General features: G+C 49.9%; 2 protein-coding genes across 3 annotated transcripts; both read left to right on the plus strand.

Moving 5' to 3' along the window:
- Positions 1-4,875: 4,875 nt before the first annotated feature.
- Positions 4,876-7,418, plus strand: SPINK4 (serine peptidase inhibitor Kazal type 4). The gene is made up of 4 exons (XM_039733187.1): positions 4,876-5,094; positions 6,072-6,106; positions 6,416-6,528; positions 7,247-7,418. The coding sequence occupies exons 1-4, from the start codon at positions 5,031-5,033 to the stop codon at positions 7,299-7,301; spliced, it is 267 nt and encodes an 88-aa protein (XP_039589121.1). The 5' UTR covers positions 4,876-5,030; the 3' UTR covers positions 7,302-7,418.
- A 6,804-nt stretch (positions 7,419-14,222) lies between these two features.
- Positions 14,223-19,240, plus strand: HEMGN (hemogen). Of its 2 annotated transcripts, none has more exons than XM_039733201.1 (4): positions 14,223-14,424; positions 16,725-16,818; positions 17,245-17,635; positions 18,630-19,240. In XM_039733201.1, exons 1-3 carry the CDS (start codon positions 14,343-14,345, stop codon positions 17,609-17,611), a joined length of 543 nt encoding a protein of 180 aa, XP_039589135.1. In that variant the 5' UTR covers positions 14,223-14,342; the 3' UTR covers positions 17,612-17,635; positions 18,630-19,240. The 2 variants fall into 2 exon arrangements, with proteins under 2 accessions (XP_039589135.1, XP_039589134.1); XM_039733200.1 differs by having other exon boundaries at positions 14,236-14,424; positions 17,245-17,516.
- Positions 19,241-19,577: the final 337 nt, after the last annotated feature.

Here is a 19,577-nt window from a genome sequence, read left to right on the forward strand (position 1 = left end):
TCCAGCTGACAGTGTCACAGGGTAATTTTTCTATCATAAAAAAATAATGAACACTACTGACACACTTGCCTGACATGCCACAGTATTTACTCACAGTAATAAAAAGGAAGAAGGTGGCCAAAGATGTATTCTGAATCCTGAAAATCTGGCAAAATTGCTGGGAAATTGTGATGGCTGGTCCCTTCCCCAAGGGGACAATCTTACAGAGTGAGATTTTAGGTGTTCAGTTTTGGATCCACAGTATATCCAAGGGTAAACCTCTGATGGTCAGTTGCATCTCTGGTGTTGGTTTTGGGTTTGGGTTTTGGTTTAGTTTGTTAGGGTTTTGTTTGTTTATTTGTTTGGTTTGTTTGATGGAGTTTTTTAGGGGGTTTTTTGGGGTTTTTTTGGTGTTTTTTTTTTTTTTGGTTGGGGGGGGGGTTGTTGGTTTTTTTTCATACAAAGGAGAACAAATTGCTCCTTCTCTCTCCTACTTGTCTGGAGACCTCAGAGTGGCCAGAGGATCAGAGGAGAGACTGTTATCCTCTCTATTTTGCCTTGCCCCATTGTGCAGCAGGAGGCAGAGGGTGGGCTCTGGTTTGGGCTGCACAAGCAAGGCAGCGCTCTTCTCCGGGGGCACTTGTGGGACCCCGGTGTCTGCTGGCACGCCAAAGCCCTGGGAGGAGCGGCAGAACAGGAGTTAAAATATCAGTATGGGTGCAGAACGCGGGAAGGCCGAGAACAGCCATGAAATCCAGGAAAGACAACAGATAACAGCAAGGAAACGGCAGGTGCTGGGTGGAGTGGTGACGACACCAAGGCCACGCCGCCGATAAGGCCACCAGGCAGACGTGGGGCAAGAGCGATGTGACGCAACCCGGCCTGGCCGGCTGCCAGCTGTGCCCACTCAGATGGAAAGCCTGCAAGCAGGGCTGCAGTCCCCTAGCAGGGGAGAGGTGTAATACGGGCTTCTGATGTGATGAGCGATCCCAGATGAGTGCATGGATGTGGGTCCACTGGTGTGGCACAAGCACAAAGGCAGGGGCAATGCTGCAAGGGGGCAGGCCTAAGGTTGGTTTCAGAATCAGAAGTCTGATTGTTGCCACTGTGTCCAGTGGAGTTTGTGTCTTGCTGGTGGTGACACTAGGTCTCCAGCTCCTCAGGCAAACCCAGAGCCTTCACATCTCCCCGTCCTGTCTTCCACATCACCATCTTGCTGCTGTAAGTACAGGGAGAAAATGCAGAGCCAGCTGGAGCTCCACAGCCAATGTGAGGGAAGCAGCCACCAGAAAACCTCTTGCCCCACCTGAGGAAGAATTTCCCCACCTCTTCTTCGAGGGATACAGTAGGCAGGGACTTTCATTAGGAGTTGCAAGTTTGTGCTTGACAGAAAAGCTTGAAAAGACAAAAACAGTATACAAGAGGTCATTTACCCTTTGTCATCTCTTGGCATGCCATTTTAATCTGCTTTGTGACGGCACTGGAATTTTAATACCACTGAGGAGTGAGGTAGAGGAAGATCAAGCCTTGTATCAGCCAACGGCTTTGCTACAGCACCACTGACCTTGCTGAGAGGGGAAGCAGATATTTCCTGCCACCCTCTGTCCAAGGGGAGTGATCTGGAGTACACCACGTGTCCCAGCAGCACAGCCCCAGCCTGCTGCTCCTGCACTGCTGCTGGCATGACCAGAGAACCAGGCCATGCTTGGAATCAGAGGCAGCTGAGGTGGCACCAGAGGCATTACAATCAGGATTTGGATTTCTTGGTAGTAAAAACTTTGGAGAAGACTTTAAGGCCAAAGATAGCCCTGGGGCTGTGAAGTGTGTTGATGTGTGAGCAGTTTGCAGGAGGGGGCCCCGTGTTGTTCATGTTGTCAAGTGTTGTCTGGGACCAGATTTGCCAGATATGAATCGAAGGACGTACATCCACATGTGCTGGAGACTGACAGCTGCTTGTCCCATGGACCCAACTTGCTGGTGGCAGGGTCCTTCAGGGCTCACCCAACAAACCTTGTGCACAGTGAGCCTTGGTCAGGTACACGTCCTGCTGAGATGCCGATGTCCCACCTCTCGGCTGGTTTGGGTTGTACACCCTTTGGGGTAAGGCTTCTTCCCTGGCTCCTGACCTGATCATGTCAAAGCTGCAGTTTGTGACAATTGCTTTTTATTCTGTCATCTGGCACCACCAAAAAGAGATTGGCTCCATCAGCTTCCCTTCCAGCAGTTGTAGGCTGCTATCAGATCCCCCTTGGCCTCCCTTGTACTAGACTAAACAAGACTAACAGGACCCCATGTGCCTTGGGAAAAACTGCTAATGCAGTTAAATATTTACTTTAGTTGAGGGATTTCCAAAGTGGAATAATAATGAAAGCCAAAGGTTATTGAACTGTGTAAACTCCGTGAAGAGGGAATATAAAACATGTGTGCAGCTGCCTTGGCAGAGTGGAGGAATGACTCTGCAAGGGGAACCCAGAGCTGGTTACGTTGCCACTTCCCAAGTCCTGGTCACAGCCCTGCTGAGTTGTGTGAAAGGACCTCCAATAGAAGGATGCAAGCAGCCTCTGGCAGGGCCCACAGCTCTCTGGCCACAAGGGATGCTCAAGCTTCCCTTTTGACTCAGACATAAAGGCCAACGTGTATCTCCCTCTGGGGAAAAAACATCCTAAGCACAGTTGTAGTCAGATCCTCAGTGAGTGCAAATGTGTGTGCTCCGTGCATCTGGAGCTCTCCCAGCCTGCTGGTGGTTTCTGTAGGGCATCTACCCCCTGCTCACCCCTTGCACACATGATACATCCCATCTGCTCCCATGGGGAAGGTGACTCTCTGTCCCTTCTGGCCCACACCTCATTTCAGCAAGTCTGACCCAAAGGAGTTTTTAGTCAATGTTGGTCTTGCACTGACTTTATGACCAGTGGTCCTTTTTTCTATCCTTCACCCTTCACCAACTGGTTTTTTTCACCAAAGGAAAGTGGAGACAGATGTAGAAAATAAAGCTTCTGAGAAAGAGCAGATAAGAATGCTCACCCTGACATAAAGCATCCAGTCTTGCAGGCAAAACATCTGGGATATTCTGGGGTCATGATTCTTTTTTCAAAAGGTGGTGTTTCTTGCCACTGAGAATGATCTCCAGCCTCTCTGTCCTCTCCCTGCTCTGTGTGCCACCTCTGTGTATTTAATCTGGGTATCCATGCACACTGCCCCCTCCCAACACACTGAATCTTATGATAAAGATAATTTTGCTCTGGCAATCTCAGCTGCAGCCAAGGTGGTGAGTGGAGTAAGGTATTAAACCACCTCTGACAATGTGGCTCCTCTGAGCATAGGCAGCGACTGCACCTGCAGCTCCTTGCCCCCATGCAGCTGAATTTTGTACCCTCCAGACCCTCTGCACCCCAGGCTGTCCCATCCCATCCCACCCAGTGACTGTGGGTTTGCTGCAGCACGGTGACAGGCCTCCCATTGTGTTTGGGATCCTGACCAGCGCCTCAGGCAGCTGTGTATACACCTGCCTGGGTCTCATGGGATAATGCCACAGTGCCACCACTCTAATCAGCCTGAATTTCCTGGCTTTTCTATGTCTAGTCTCACCACTCAAGTGCAGAGACCTGTCAGATGAAGAACAGCAGCTGCAAGGCTGAAGGGATGGTTTGGGTGAGATACAACCAGAAGTAGCTGGCTGGGGTCAGCAGAGAAGAGCAGCATTGCCCAGCCCTCATGTGTTGGTTTTGCATGGACTGGTTTTTGATAGTGGGGGACCACAGAGGTGGCTTCTGTGAGAAGCTGCTGGAAACTTCCATCATGTCCAGCAGAGCAATTCCTGATGGCTCGGAGGATGGACATGATACTGGCCAAGGCTGGGCTGATTGGAGAGCTTGGTAATGCCTCTGGGATAACAGATTTAGTAAGAAAATCAAAACAAAGTGGGGCATGCAGTGTTAATTCCAGCAAGAGAAGAAGAGGAGGTGAGAACATGTGGAACGTGTGAGGAAAACAACATGGGGACACCAAGGTCAGTGCAGAAGGAGGGGCAGGAGGTGCTCCAGGCACCGGAGCTGAGATTCCCCTGCAGCCCGTGGAGCAGCCCATGGTGAAGCAGCTGTGCCCCTGCAGCCCATGGGGATCCACAGGGATGCAGAGATCCACCTGCACCCCATGCAGGTGCCCACACTGGAGCAGGTGGATGCCTGGGGGAGGCTGTGACCCTGTGGGACACCTGTGGAGAGAGGGGTCCTGCCCCCAGGCTGGAGCAGCCTGTCCTTGGAGGACTGCAGCCCGTGGGAAGAGAGACACATCACAGCAGTTTTGGGAGCACTGTTTGCCCTTGGGAGAAACTCACATTGCAGCAATTTAGAGAGAGCTGCTGTTCATGAGATTGGAGCCACACTGGAGAAATTCAGAGAGAACTGTCTCCTGTGGGAAGGGACCCCACAGTCTCACAGGGAAAGGGCTCCTCTCCCTGAGCAGCAGAAGAAAATCTCAGGTGATGAATGACCAAAATCCCCGTGCCCTCTCTCCCTCACTGTCAGGGGGAAGGAGGGAGGGGTTGTGGAGAAAGAAAGGTGTTTTTAAGGGCTTATTTTACTTTTCATTATCTTCCTCTGATTTTGTTAGTAATAAACTCACGTTGTACCTCTAAGCTGAGTCTCTTTTTCCCTTGGAGTGTTTTCGGTCAGTCCAGTCCTTATTTCATGAAGCCTTCATGTAATTTTTTTTCTCCTCTGCCCAGCTGTAGCAGGGGAGGGTGAGTGAGAGATTTCTGTGGCTGCCTGGCATTTGGCCAGTGTCAAACCACAACACCTGACTAGAGTGCAAAGGGATCGTAAAGCAGCCTCCGATGCTGCCACCTGAAGCTGACAAGTGGGAAGCTGCAGGGGAAGGCTTATCTTATGTGTGAGAGTGCCTAAGTGATCTCTTAGGGTGCACAGTCCAGCTGCTCCCAGCAGGAACAAAACTCTGCTTTTCCCAGGGTTCCTGAGATAAGGCTGTGCCCTCCTCCATAAAGGCAGCCACGAGCAGAGCGAGGTGTGTGAGCAGGTCTGCCTGAACTCACCATGCCTGGGAGAGAGCTGCTGCTGCTGCTGCTGGCAGCAATGGCGACTCTGGTCGCTGCCGCAGGTAAATCTGCTCTGCTGCTGGAGCTGGTTCATGGGGGGCAGGTTGGGAATGGCAGACGGATAATGGGATGGAGGGGAATGCATGCATTTCTGGCATAAAGACCCAGAAATTCTGGTTTGGAGAGGAAGTGAGGTTAAAGCAGACAAACAGTGGCAGCATGGTGAGGGAGAAGGACTGGAGCAAACACACTGTGCCTTCCTTATTAGCAGTTTGTGGCAAGGGTTACAGGCTGGTTCATCAAAAGTATTGCACTTGGGAGTGATCTGGGAGAGGGGAGACTCCACAGCTGCTGCAGTTCCTGCCTCCATGCAAACTGGCAAGTTTGCAAGAACAATATGTGCTCAGCATATTTACGAGGGAAGCACCTGTTTATAGGTGCTGGGAAGCCATTGCTACCTACGTGCAGGTAGTGGTGGTCCTGCAGCTGCCTGTGTGTGAGCCTTCATGCTCCCAGGACATTTGTGAACTGCACAGGAGGGCTGTGAACTGTTCCTACTGCTCTGCTTGTCTGAGAAAAACGAACCCACCAAATGCCACTCACCCTGGAGGTGCAGATGTCCTGTTGTGCAGTATCACCAAGTCTCATCTCTCTGAGGATACCCCATGCCACATGCTGCATTGCATGGTTTCCCGTTTCCTGAGATGTGTTGGATGCTCCGTGGAGCTTCTGACCCACAAACTGGGAAAGAGGGCTGTTGGGAGAAGGTTTAGGGGGTGGGAACAAAGCCATTCACAGCTTTGTCCCAGCCAGCTTAGCTGTGGATGGAAGCAGTGTACTGTGCTGCGGTCAGGGAGGGGTGGGAGTGGCGTACAGCAGCAAACTGATTCCCTCTCATGAAATCCAAGAGCTGATTCAGTCCTGTGCTCTGCACAACACTGCCTAACCTTTGGTTTGGATGTGATCCTCTGTCAATATCTTGTTCTTCTGCTGTCAAGCACGGGTGTGCCACGCTCATGGGTCTCTGCTCTGTTTTCAGGGGCAGAGCTGAATGAAGGGGGTGGCCTGAGAAGGGTAAGAGGCTTCTTGTTTTCTTTGTTCATGGCTTGAGATGGGCATGCCTGCTGTGCCTGGGAGAAAGATTGTTCCCAGAAATCATCCCCAGCCTCATGGCAACTGGTGTTCCAGCACCAAACCCACACCAAAGCCCAGGCCACGTGTCCCTCTGAGGGATTCAGCGGCCCCTGCTCCTCTGTGGGCATGCACTACTCTGAGACACAGGGAACCAGGTTGCCAGTGGCACTTGCTCCTGCCTGAGTGTTCTGGGGGGAAGAAATAGGTGCTGCTGGCACTGAAATGTGTTCTGTGGCTTCTCCTTTCCAGCCAGTGTGTGAAAACCTGGTTCACCTGCAGGCCTGCCCCCTCCTGTACTTGCCCATCTGTGGCAGCGATGGGAATACCTATGCCAATGAATGCCAGCTCTGTGTGGAAAAAATGTAAGCTCATGCCCTTGGCAGGGACCTCCTGGGTCTAATTTTGGCTGTCTGAAACTGGGTGCTTGTGAAGTACAGCCATTCAGGCTCCCCAGAGCCTGGGAAAAGCCGTGGCAGGCTGCACTTGCATGGCAAATAACAAACCGTGTGCTGGGCTGCAAGAGGGGAGGGATGGCCAGCTTGTCAAGAAAAGTTGCAAGGAAGTGCAGAGGATCTGTACCCAGCCAGGCTGAGGAAGGGGATGCCTGGGGATATCCAGCAGCAGTCTACAGTTGCAGATGGGATGGAGCCTCAGTCGTCTTGGTGCAGGCAATACAACATGGGGCAACAGCCACAAACAGCAGCCCCAGGAGGGTGAAAATTTGATGCAGGCAGCAGGTCAAATTGGTGATGCACCAGAGAGGTGTGTGTGTGGCGGGATCTCCATTCTTGGGGGTGGTGGTTGGGGCTCAAATAGAGGCATGGCCAACATAACCTCATGCTAGGGACAGCCCTGCTGTGAGCAGGTTGCTCTGCAGATGCACCACCAGTATCACAGGCCCTGGGAGGGCACATCCATGAGCCAGGATGTTGCAGTCACCTCAGCAATTTAGACAGGAAAATGAGCAGGTCAATTTTGTAACAGTCAGCTCCATTCCATTTGATGGAATGCAGCCAAAGTATGACTCTTGGAATGGTGGTTTTTTTTGATCTCTTACTCTTTTTTCCTATATTACTCTAGGAAAACCAGGCAAGACATCCGGATTTTGAAAGATGGGCAGTGTCAAGATACCTGAGCTTTCTGATAGCTTTCCTGAGACTAAAACCAGGTGATTAATTGATCCTGTGTGCTCTGTGTGAATTGCACACTTAAGCTAGCTATGGTGAATAATAAAATGACATGCACAATCTTATTTCAACAGCACTTTTTTATGCATAGCTGGAGGACAACATCATAAGCCAGTTCCCACCAAGGGCTACTAAAAGTGCACAGTCAAAACAATAATTTCAAATCCATATAACAAACCAGGGTGCTCTGCACAGAGTATTATCTCACCCACACTCCTGCAAGAAAGGCCGTGGGGGTGTAGCAAGAAACACACTCATCCTGATGAGGAAGATGCTGAACAAGCGCAGATTTTCTCTGTAGGAGGCAATATAGTGAAGAGAAAATAAAGTTTCTCTGGCATGGGAGAAGATGAGTCCATGGTTCCCTAGCAAACTGCTTCACTGGTTCTAGAGATGATGAAAATTGAAAATAGTCAACATCTGCACTTCCCATATTAGATATTATTCTGCTTTTTATCTAAGGCCCTTTCATAGAGCAATCAGCTCAGATAACACATGGGAGCATGGGAAGAGCCTGAGCAGAGATGGTGAACACCAGGGATCCCAGATGTCTGCTCCAGCACTTGAGAAAAACCCTGAAGTGCAGAATTTTCAGGTGTAGGTTGCTCCTGGTGCCAGGGCCATCTTTGAGATTGTGGCAGGCTCAGTCCCACCAAGGTAATAGTGTCAGTGTGCATCAGCAGGCCTTGGGGCTTCCTCTGCTCTTTCATCTCCCACTTCTAGCACACGGACACACAAAACACCTGCAACAAGGCCATACAACTTGGAAAGGCAAGGAGTCCCCTTTACTCACAGTGGCAGAGATCAGAGGGCTTATGCAGGGCTTGCCTCCTTAGGCCATTTCAGTCCCACACGAGATGTTGTAACTCTACACACAATTACCAGCTGAGATTTCTGATCATCTTTGAACAGTGCTTCAGGGTGAGTTGAAACCTTCCAAGGACAGGTCTGTGCTCACCCACAGGAGATCATGTTGCTCTGACTTGCTGCTATACTAGTATCCCATACAGCTCTCATTTGCAGGCATCTCATAGGAGTCTGGGATCTACCATGTGAGCTCCCCAAAGCCAGTGACCATCCTCAGAGTCTGGGAGATGTGCCAGTGTCTACCACGACTATTGTGCTTGGTCAGCTGGAATTCACCCTCTCACCCAGTTCTGCACCTTGCTGGAGCCACCAGGTGGGACACCCACAGCACCACAATGCACAACAAAGCCATTGCTGACAGATTTAATGCTGCAGCTGGAAACAGTATTGAGGGGCATAAAACAGCTGTGCTCAGTCCAATGGATTGTATCCATGATTTTCTGTCCCAGAGTCAGCTGCTATTAAAACTTTATTCTCCTTAGGAAGTTTTCTCCCAGGCTGAAAAGTCCTAGCTTCACTAATTGCTCAGGGTTGTCCAGAGTTTTGATTTTCCTGTTTTCCTTTCCTGACCCCTTTCTACTTCTGCAGAGGAGGGGACACCTGTCCATAGCTGTTGCTATTACCTGTTCATTTGTCCCAAGGCTCTGCAAGGCTGTTTGTCCCCTTCCAGTCCCCAAATAGCATGGAAGAGGTGGTCTGGCTGTGTGCTACTCTCTGTGTTGCCAGTCCTTCTCTGCAGAGCTTGTTGTCTCCCCTGCACAATAGGGAAAGGCTCTGGTAAGGCCAAAACACATCCACAGTGAACAACACAAATGTATTGCTCACTTCTGTACTGAGGTTTCCTGCTGCTGCCAACTCAGCCACAGGCAGGATTTATTTGGGCGGCTCTATCCCAGTTTTCTGCCAGGGCTGAGGGGAAGTTATGCCCAGCTTAGCATAAGTGGGGCTCCTTCTCCTCTGGGGTGGGCAAATGTCACCGGGATGTCAGCCCCACACCATGGCTTGAGCTGCACCAGCAGAGTGGCTGCAGCCCAAGAGAGTGTGTGTGCTCTGTGAGCCCTGAGAGCCATGACTATTTATGTGCAGAGGCTAGGAAAAAACAACACAGACCATCCAGCAGCTCTTCTGAAGAGGGAAACCGCATACCTCCAGCACAAACTGGAGTGTTTATTCAGAAATTGCAGAACTAAAGCACAGACTAATAGGCCAGACCTGCAAGGTCAAAGCATGGGCAGCCACAGGACAGGGTCAGTGTTGACTCTACACACAGCAAATTCAGAGATACTCGTCCTCCCCAGGGACTTGTGGATTTGGCTGTTTATTTCACATGGCTCAAAAGCAAGTGGCAGACCAAGGGAAGGGTGAAGGCAGTGATTGAACGCTGCCACAGACCTCAGGCCCTGTGCAAGACCAGCCTGGTGCAGAGAGCCTGACTCTGAAGCCCAACAGATCTGTGCCTGCCAAGGCCAGGTGAGACTCAGGAAGCAGCTGGTAGACAGCAAGATGCCTTCAATGCCCTGACCTGTGCCACAGAGTATGCATATGAATTTGCACTTTTGCATATGCTTTTCCTGTTCAGTTTTTCTGCCTGTTTCTCATCTGTTCATGCTTCAGTCAAGGCAGGGAAAGAAGGGGATTATCTGCTTTCACAGGCACCATAGTTTGCTACACAGAGCAATGAGTAGTCCTGCTCCCAGAGCAGTGTGTTTGCAACCAGGCAAGTTTCCTCAAGTCAGGGAGTGAAGGACAAGTCTGCAAGTTGCTTCTCTGTCATTGTCTTGTGAGACAAAACTGGAAGAAGTGCCCTGACACCCTGTAAGAGTGGCAGCAGCATAGCTCCCCCAGCTGCCCACGCTGACCAGGGCTGCATCCCTGACTGCAGGGAGGGATGTGTGGATAGTGCTTCGCAGTAGCCTTGCCAGACAGGGGGACAGATACCCTTGAGGCCCACGAGGACCTTTGACTTACACATAGATACAAAACCTGGTGTTGTGTCTACAGTAAAAGCAGTCCAGACAATGGCAGGATCCAGCCCTAGGAGTGTTTGTCCCTTGGACAAAACTTTCCTAGGACATTTGTGTGTTGAAAGCTGTGTGGGGGCATGGTGAGCTGTACCCAAGGTTGGTGATGCTCCCCTTCCAAGCAGCTCCAATGACATTTGAGGAGTCTGTGACACTGGAGATGCTCAGGTTGCTCAGTTGAACACTCAGTTGACATCTTCCAGGGCCTCAGGAACTGAGGAAACTAGACGCATCAGTGAAAATGGCCCAGGGTTAGCTGAACTGAAATGTGGAGGGAAAGGGGAGGGAAGCAGCGCTTGGCATACTGTGAAGTGTCCAGCTGCAGCAGTTCATGTAGCCAAGACTGACCATAAAATGTAACCCACTTGCACAAGTTTCTCTGCAGCAAAGAGGGTGCTGCTTTGGCCGCATCTCAGTCCCTCTACTTCAGAGCACAGAAAACTTGAAAGTAGGTGGTGAGGCCTGTAATTTCCACGTTGCTAAGCATTACCAAAGTTTTCTGTGGGATACTGAAATTACTTCCTTGGCATTTAAAGCAGTTTACAGTCGAGGGACAAGTGTCTTCTAGAGATTTCCTTCCTGAGAGATGCCAAGTGCCAGCTCTGTAAGATTTTGAAGTCCATCTATTCCATTAAACACCTCTGAGAACTTGGGGGCACAGTGACTCTTTCTTTCACAAATGCTCCCTTCAAGGTCAAAGACAGACGAAATGGAGGAATATTCACAGTACCAGCCCTGCAGTGTCTTACAGCAAAGTTTTGCTGAGTCAAGAGTCACTTATCAGCCCTCACCAGGCTTTGGGGTGACTACGTGGATGGTTGGTGTGAGAAGCTGAGTGAGCCACAGCCTGAGCACACGCCCAGTTCCTGTGGAGCCCTGAAACACACAGGGATTTCCACCCTTCCTTCCATGCTTCATACCACCTGCAAGCAGCCCAGAATATAGAATCATAGAATCATTTAGGTTGAAAAACACCCTCAAGACTGTGGAATTCAACCATTAACTGGCATGTCCTGCAGGAAACCATGTCCCTAAGCACCATGCCTACACATCTTTTAGGCACCTCTAGGAACAGTGACTCCACCACTGCCCTGGGCAGCCTGGCGTCCAACCTAAACCTACCCCAGAGCAATTTGAGGTCATCTCCTCCTGTCCTATTGCTTGTTACCTGGGAGATGAGATGGACCCCTACCAGTCTACCATCTACTATCAGAAAGCTGTAGAGAACAACAAGATGTCCCCTCAAGTTCCTTTCCTTCAAGCTCAACACCCTCAGCTCCCTCAGTCACTCCTCAGAGGACCTGTTTTCTAGACTCTTTGACAGCTTCTTTGCTCTTCTTTGAACATGCTCCAAGCACTTCAGTTTCTCCACCTGGGATGGGGCCACCCTGGATGTGTGTAATGACAGGGAATGAGAGGCTAGAGAGCAGCTCCATGTAAAATAACCTGGTCTGTGGCAAGTTGAACATGATCCAGCAGTGCCCTGGCAGCCAGGAGGGTCACCCATGTCCTGGAGTGCATCAGGACAGCATCACAGCCAGGCAGGGGAGGGGATTGTCCTGATCTGCTCTGCTCTGGGGCAGCCTCACCTCCAGGGCTGGGGACAGCTTTGGGCGCAGTTTTCGGAATAAGAAAGACACTGAGCTCTTAGAAAGTTTCAAAGAAGGGCAACAAAGATGGTGAAGGGCCTTGAGGTGAAGCTGGATGAGGAACAGCTGAGGTCACTTGGTCTGTTCAGCTGGAGGAGACTGGGGGGAGACCTCACTGCAGTTACAACTTCCTTGTGAGGGGACAAGAAGCAGCAGGCACCGATCTCTTCACTCTTGTGGCCAGTGACAGGACCTGAGGGAATGGCCTAAAGCTGAGTCAGGAGAGGTTTAAGGCCGGATATCAGGAAAAGGTTCTTCACCCAGAGGGTGTTTGGGCACTGAAACGGGCTCCCCAAGGTCACAGCACCAAGTGTGTCAGAGGTCAAAAAGCATTTGGACAATGCTCTCAGGCACATGGTGTGATTTTGTGGTGTTCTGTGCAGGAGCAAGAGTTGTACTCAATGATCCAGCTGCGTCCTTTCCAGCTTAGCATATTATGTGGTTCTGTGATAATGTGTTTTTTGTCACAAGGGACACAAAACCAGAAACAATGTTCAAGGTCTGATATGTTTGCCCCTCCAAAATCAATGGCTTTGCATGGTGCAGTATCCTGCCAGGATACAGTTCCCAGATGTCTGCAGGACCAGGGTGTCTCTAGTGCTTTGCATCGTCACACAGTGCTGGAACATGGACACCCTCACCAGCACAACTTGTCTTCACTTGTGACTGAGCTACAAGAAACTGTTCTGTGAATGGCTTGGTAGCCCCACATCTCTTTATGCCATCCATGTTCCTGGCCCACCCTCCATATCAGAGCCTTCCCATATCTGCTCTGCTGCCACCACCCTGTTGCTTCTTTTGGGGCTGTTAGACCTACCCCACCTCTCTGGAAGTACCACGTAATCTGCAGTGGACACAGGGCAGGAGCTCTAGAGTAAAGTGGTAACTCAGGGGATAAGAAGAATGGCAGCAGAGATGACCACAGACCTCCAAGGTTACATCTTAAGAAATCTATATGCATGCAGTTTCAAGCTCTGGAGCTTCCAAGGACCTAGAGAGAGATCGTGCTAAGAGTACAGAATGTACACTGAAAATAAAAAAAGACTTGCAAGGATTGGAGTCAACCAGATCTGCTCACCCCTGAGGAGGTGCTTTCCTCAGGACAAGTCCTCATACCGCTTGAGGAGGTGGGATCATCCCTGTCAGGAAAGGCAGTCGGGTTCCAGAGGACCTGAGGGTAGGCACATTATCAAGTCCTTCTACCAGCCTTTGAACCACTTTTGAATTCATGGTGGGCAGGGAGGGAAGGGATCAGGGGCACTAGCACTAACCAGTGCATAAGTAGTTGAGTATCTCATGGACAAAAATGCTGATAGCAGCTGAGTGCACTAGAAACTGGCTGAAGAGGTATCTCTGGTCCATCAGCGCAGTTACACACAATATAAGCTTGAGCTTTTCTGTGCTATCCTGGCATAAGAAGCTAGGAAGGCAGCTTTCAGGAGAGGCCAAGATTACCCCCTCACCTCACCTGCACTGATCTAGGGGCCTGGTCATTCCCAGAGAGCAAGGAACAGGCTCTCAGCATTGAAGCCATTGCACCAGGCAGCAGCTTCCCCTTTGCAGCGATTCTGGCCCTGCAGATGTCCCTGCAGGAGCCTGCAGGCCAGCAGGGCTGGGGCTGCAAGGGACTACCAGCAACTAGGAACAGCCACTTAAAGAAATCATCCTGTGGGGGCAAGGGAACGGCTGGGTCATCCCACTGGTTTTACTGCCCATTGCCATCCTGCTTCAGTGAAGTGCTTTGTTCATAGTCCTGATCCACCAGGGACTGGACCACAGGATCATTAGGAAGTCTTCAACATCCACAGCCAGGCTGGCATGGATTTATTACTCTGTCTGGATCCCAGGAAGCTGGTGCAGCTGTTGGACAGGTAACATGACTGTGACAGTCTCCATCCCTAGGGGTTTCCAAAGAATATGACAACACAGCCATCCTGACCTTGTGAAGCAGCCAGTCCTGTCGTGAGGGGAGCTGGAGGATGTCCCTTCCTACCAGCACAGCTAGGATCCTATGCAAACACCTTCAGACAGTACATGTCCTATTTCAGACCTCTCAAGGGGTCCTTAAGGACTAACAACACATCCCTGCATCTCACTCTGGAAAGAGCAGTCAGGCAGTGCCACATCCTGCCCTGCCATGTCCACTACAAAGGAGAGATTTTCAGTCACAGTTTAGCATCAGTGAGTGTAAATTTCCTATCTGAAGTGGAATTATTTGCAGTATAAAAGCACTAACATGTTTTGCAATCTACACAGTAGGTCCTGGACAGAGACTCACACACCTTTGCACTCCGATAAGGAGAATATTATTACCCTCCTAGTGGCCTGGCCAGATAAGAGGTTTGGGGCGGGCAGTCTGCATTTTTTTCAAGCTCTCATTATGCTGCACCAGTATCTCCAGATGCTGTTTCCAGGGAACTAAGCTGCTTTCTAATTAAAACTGCAAAGAGCAATGGAGAGTTTAGGCAAAGAACATGCTTCTTCGGACTCTTCCCTGCCACCCTCTGCAGCCTGTGAGGAGTATGCTGTGCCAGGTAATGTGATAACATTCCTAACTTGAGTTTTTTGAGAGAGCAGAGCATGATTTTTGCTACCAAGTGTTTCTCAGAAAGGAACTAATAATTATTAGTCTAGCTTGGGGTACAGGATGCACATTTAACTGTGAATGCAGTGTCTTTTTACATGTTATGTTTCAGATCCCAAAGGCAGAAGCACATATAAATGCTTTTCAACCGAAGTCCTTCAGAGAGCATCAGTAGATTGTCTCTTTGCAGACTGGGAGTACTGCCTCATTGTTTTTATAGCTTGATTTTCTTTTCTCTTTTCATTTAATTTTTGTTTCTCTATGGCCTCTAGTAAATATTTTTTTTCATCAGGATGCATATGTTTTACTGTGGTCTTTCCTGCTTAGTGCTGGCAGGTGACAGCTTTGGAGCTATTGTGGGGCTGCTTTCTTGGACCAGTTAGAAGTGAATTAGGGGTGTTTTCTTAGAATGGACTGGGAAGGAGACTGATTGTGAGCAGCTAAAATTTTACAGCTCACAAGACATTTTTGAAGGAAAATAAAATTACCTTGGCCGCAAATGGGATGTGCAAGAGATTATGTACTTCAGTAGCTGAATCGAGGTCCTGCGCAGATCCTGCTACTGCAACTTGTAACCACATCTTCCCAGGGAGTTTACTGCCTTTTTCTCTGTGGATGGCAGAGTCATCTCCTGCTGGCTGAGCCCTACTGTCCCTGTTACTGCCTCATGTCCAGGAACAACCTCCCACTTGTCTTGGAGTTGTTCTCAGCTTCCCTGGACAGTGCTCTGGGCAGCCAGATGTAATTTTAAAGTTGACTCTGCTTTGATGGAGGGCATTGAAGCATAGACCAACATAAATACTCTCCAAGATAAATTTTTGTAAGATTATTATTAATTATCAGACGTGTCTTGTGTAAAAGTCTACTTTGGGCAGAGACTGGCTCCTGTTGTCAGTTTTATATTGTCCTGTCCTGGACTACAATTTTTCTGGCATTTAATAAATACATGGGACAAAAGACCTGTAATCCCAGCTCGGCCTCAGAAGTCTTTCTCACCTTGACACGTCTATCATCTGATCAAGAGAATGACAAAATGACAATTTTTCACTGACTTCACTACTTTAGTGTGAGCCAAGGCTTTCTGTGAAAGGAGCTGGATGCGATTACATCTGGAAGGAGCAGGTCATAGTTTTGCTTTTCCACTTGTGTGAGTTTTATTGAAACTATGAAATCAGTTCTTTTGTGATCTCTTCAATGTACCTTTGGGAAGAATTCCCTCTCCCTCAAGGCTTCAGGGCAGTAGTGTTTTTCCCTGTGTCTCCTGGAATTCGATCTCATGCTGCTTGATTTGGTACAAGTTTTTACTATCAAAGCTTAGAGCCTACACTAGAAATCATCAGGATTGTTGTCTTTTAGGACAAAGACACAGAAAAGTGAAGTTCGGACCATTTTTTTAGGCTGGTCTTTGCCTCAGGAAGCCATTTGGAGCCCATTGCAACCAGTGAAATGGTCACTGCTTACCTTGGCCGAGGGAGGCATGGTGGCTGGGATCTGGGAGTGCTCCTCTCTGCTGCTGGCTATATGCAACCTGCACATCCTGCCCAAATAATAAAGCCAGCATTGGAGCTTTCTCACATCAGTTAGTCTTTCTTAGGCCCTGCCATGGTCTTCCTCACAGCTGCAGACCAGCTTGGGGCTGTTTGTGTGGTGTTTGGGACCAATTTTCTCCACCCCAGCAGTGTGTACTAGCCCTGTCTTGGTCTCTGGTTGGATCACCATCTCCCCACGAGGTCTCAGCTCAATGCACGTGAGCATCTGTGTGGGTAAGGCTGTGCCCTCTGGCTCATCCTTGTCCCCACAGAGCTGTTCCTGTTTTGAAGGACTGTCTGTCCTGTGGGTCAAGGCTTTCTCCCAGGTTTTTAGATAAACATCTTAATTTCAGTGGTGGCCAGTTCCAGCTGTCTGGGAAAAAGAGTAACAATAGAGAAATCATCTTGCAGTCTGTACTGATGCCTGATCAAAGGCACCATGCCCCAGGTCCCTACAGTAGGGTTGGATACGGGTCACCCCAAGGAATTGTCACTGGAAATCTAGAGTAATTGTCAGGCTAGGAGCCTGGGAGTTTTGGGGGCTGTGTCATCAAATCCTACCCACTGGTGCTGTGCTGGAAGTACAGGTGCTCAAGGAGTTTCATATTAAGATTCCTTTGGGACAAAAAAAAAAGAAAGAGCATGGCCTCTTGCATCAGTGCTCTAGTGCCAGGCAGGGAGGGATAAGAATGTCACATTAGCATTTGCTATATCGTTGTAGATGTCATCATAACCCGTCGCTTGAGAGACCGGGAGTTGCTCAGGAAAAGAAAAGCAGAAGCCCTGGAGAAAGATTCAGCTCAGTGGGTTATGAGGTAAATCTTGCTTTTTCTGTCAAATTGCTTTTGTGGTGCACTTAACCTGTGCCCAGACATGGCCCAGCCCCTCCATCTTCACCCAAGGACAGAGCCATCAGTCTGCAGTGAGGAAAGCTGACCTGCAGCCAGTAGCTGCTCAAGGTCTACACAGGCACTGGGGAGAGAGATGGATGGGGGGTAGCAAGCAAACCTCAGTCATAATGTGGGGCTGAGGAAAAATGTGTTGCCCAAGCTCCTGCCCACTGGTGCAGCTGCAGAAGGCTGCTGTGCAGTGCTCAGGAGGGGGGCTGAAGAATTGCAACTTCTGCCGGGATGAACTGGGTCACAATCACAACAGGGGGACCCAGCAAAGCTGCCTCAGGGCAGAAGGGAAAGTCCTTTGTCCTATTCCCAAGTCATCATCCCTGTGAAATCCCCTGGCAGAGACTATAAGAACGAACAGCAAAGGAGAGCCAGAAGAGCCAAAAGAGGACGGGGCCGTCAGACAGTGGTCAAGGCTGTCCTGGAGTCAGAGCCAGCAGTGGACCCCCAGCCTGACCCTCAGGAGAAGGCTGAGCCAGTGCCCTCTGAGCCAGCGCTGCCTGAGCCAGGCTTTCAACAGCAGCCACCTCTGCTGACCCTCCAGAACATGGGCGGTGGGATGCAAGCAGTGCCAGCAGAAGGGGAGCTGGCAGACAGGAGCTTGGACCCTGCTGGTGAGTTGCCGCAGAGCTGCTGGCCCCATGGTGGCCTGGGGAGCAGCGCAGTGCCACCGCTTGAGGACTGTCAGCCAAGGGTGCCCACCTTATGAACAACGATCCTACAGCATCTCCAGGTGTGGGTCCCTTCCCCACAGAACCTGGGTAGCTGAGGAAGGGTGGGGGGATGGTGGGACTGCAGTGACAGACAACCCTCTCCGAGTCCAGGGGAGTGATAAAAAATCCGCTGTTGTCAGTCACTGGGATGGGGTTGTGGACCTGGTCCTTTACACTCCTTGTCCTAAGAACACTTCTATGACTCTGCCAAGAGCCATATTAGCACAGGGGGATATATCTCTTCTCTCTGGAGAGAAGATGAGTTTTTTTGTGGTCAGAGCTGGTTGGGGGAGTCAAAGTCAAGACATGCTCTGAGCACAGTCCATCCAGTTTCAGGACTGACACTGGGATGGTGGGAGAGCAAAGTGGACACTGGGACGAGGGGTGGGTGTCTGCAGGCAACTACACTTTGAAACCTGCCAGGACTGAGGCATGGAGGGCACTAAGCTGGTCTGAATGGCAGGCTGGTGTCTGGGCTCAGAAAATCCATTTACAGGTACCGCAGCAGGAGCTGCTGCCAGATCTGGCATGGAAAAGTAGAGTACATTCACTTTAGCAGTCATTGGGTCAAGCATGCAAGTTGCTTCAAAATCAGGAAAACTAAGGATTAGGAAAACTAATCTGCTTCAGAGGATGTGACAATCTTCTGACCCTCAACTGCTGCATTCCCAGCAATGTCTGCAGAGGGGGGAAGAAAAGGCCTGTTAATGCAAGGCATGTGGTGCCATTGTGCCATGGAAAACAGCTATTCTGCATCCTGGGCTCTGGGCTGGGTGTCCAGCCTCCAGCCCTGAGGTCTTGAAATGGGCAACCATCAGGGTTGTGGTCATTGCCTCTGGCTTTACCTTCTCCAACTCCCCTCCACAGCTGGGACTGCCCTTGAAAAGCAGGCAATCCACCTAATGCTTTCTCCAGGAAATTGCCAGAGACTGGCCAGGGAGGTTTTAACATGGGACAGAGGGGTAACATGGGAGCCCCCAGTACAAAATGATCTGTCTCTTACATGCCTTACAGGTGAAGAGGATGTGCTGAAACCAGCAGAAGCAGATATACTAGAAGAGTTGAATACTCCTCTGGAAAACGACCACCAGGATAACGAATTCATTCCGCACATTCTGTATTAACTTTCTGATTGTTTGGGGATATTTTTTATTTTTACTCTCACCTCACAAACTTGATAAGTACGGCACAGTGATTTTGAGCAGCTGCTTTCTTGGGAGCCATAAAGCCCATACTCTCCATGTCACTTTGCTTTCTATGCTTCCTCCAGGCTAGAGAGGCAGCCCCTAGGGAGTTGCCTGTGGCTTATGAGCCTCCTGCTCTCTCTGCAAACAGGCTGTTTTTCTTGGGCCCATGGAGGGCTTCACAGTGCTCTGCCACACTACAGTTCAGTCGTACAGTGCAGCATCCACCTGTGTTTCTGAAAGTAATTTCTTATTTGCATAAATGTGAGTGGCATTGCAAAGCTAACACTCACTGTGATTTTTTGCTGGCTGGAGCAGCCCAGCTTGGGCTTTTTACTGCACCCCACAAACCCCACCACCCTTTGCGCCATTATTTTTAGTCTGAAAGTTTTTCTCATAGCCTGTTTTCATCTGCAATAAACATCTTGCTTTCCTAAAGCTGGAAATATTTTCTGTTTTTAATTTCTGGGCAGCTTCACTCTGACCTTGTAAGACAAACAAAAGAGGCTGAAAACAGCTGAGTGCATTGGGCTGAAACTTGGCTGAATTATACACTTTTGTCAGGAGAATGCCATTTGGGGCAAAGACAGGAGACACTCTGCACCGTAATTTTCTCCCTGTCTCCCCAGTCTTCACACAGAATTTCTCCTGAAGCCAGGAGGTAATGGGGCGCCCTGTGTCTCCCCCATGTTTTGTGTCTTGTGGTCCTTGTTCCCGTGCACAGCAAGGGAAGAGGCTCTCTTACATTCCTGTAATGTCCTGACACAAAGGGTCCTTC

This window comes from Passer montanus, unplaced genomic scaffold (assembly GCF_014805655.1).
Source record: "Passer montanus isolate IOZ18808 unplaced genomic scaffold, ASM1480565v1 scaffold84, whole genome shotgun sequence".
Lineage (NCBI taxonomy): Eukaryota > Metazoa > Chordata > Aves > Passeriformes > Passeridae > Passer > Passer montanus.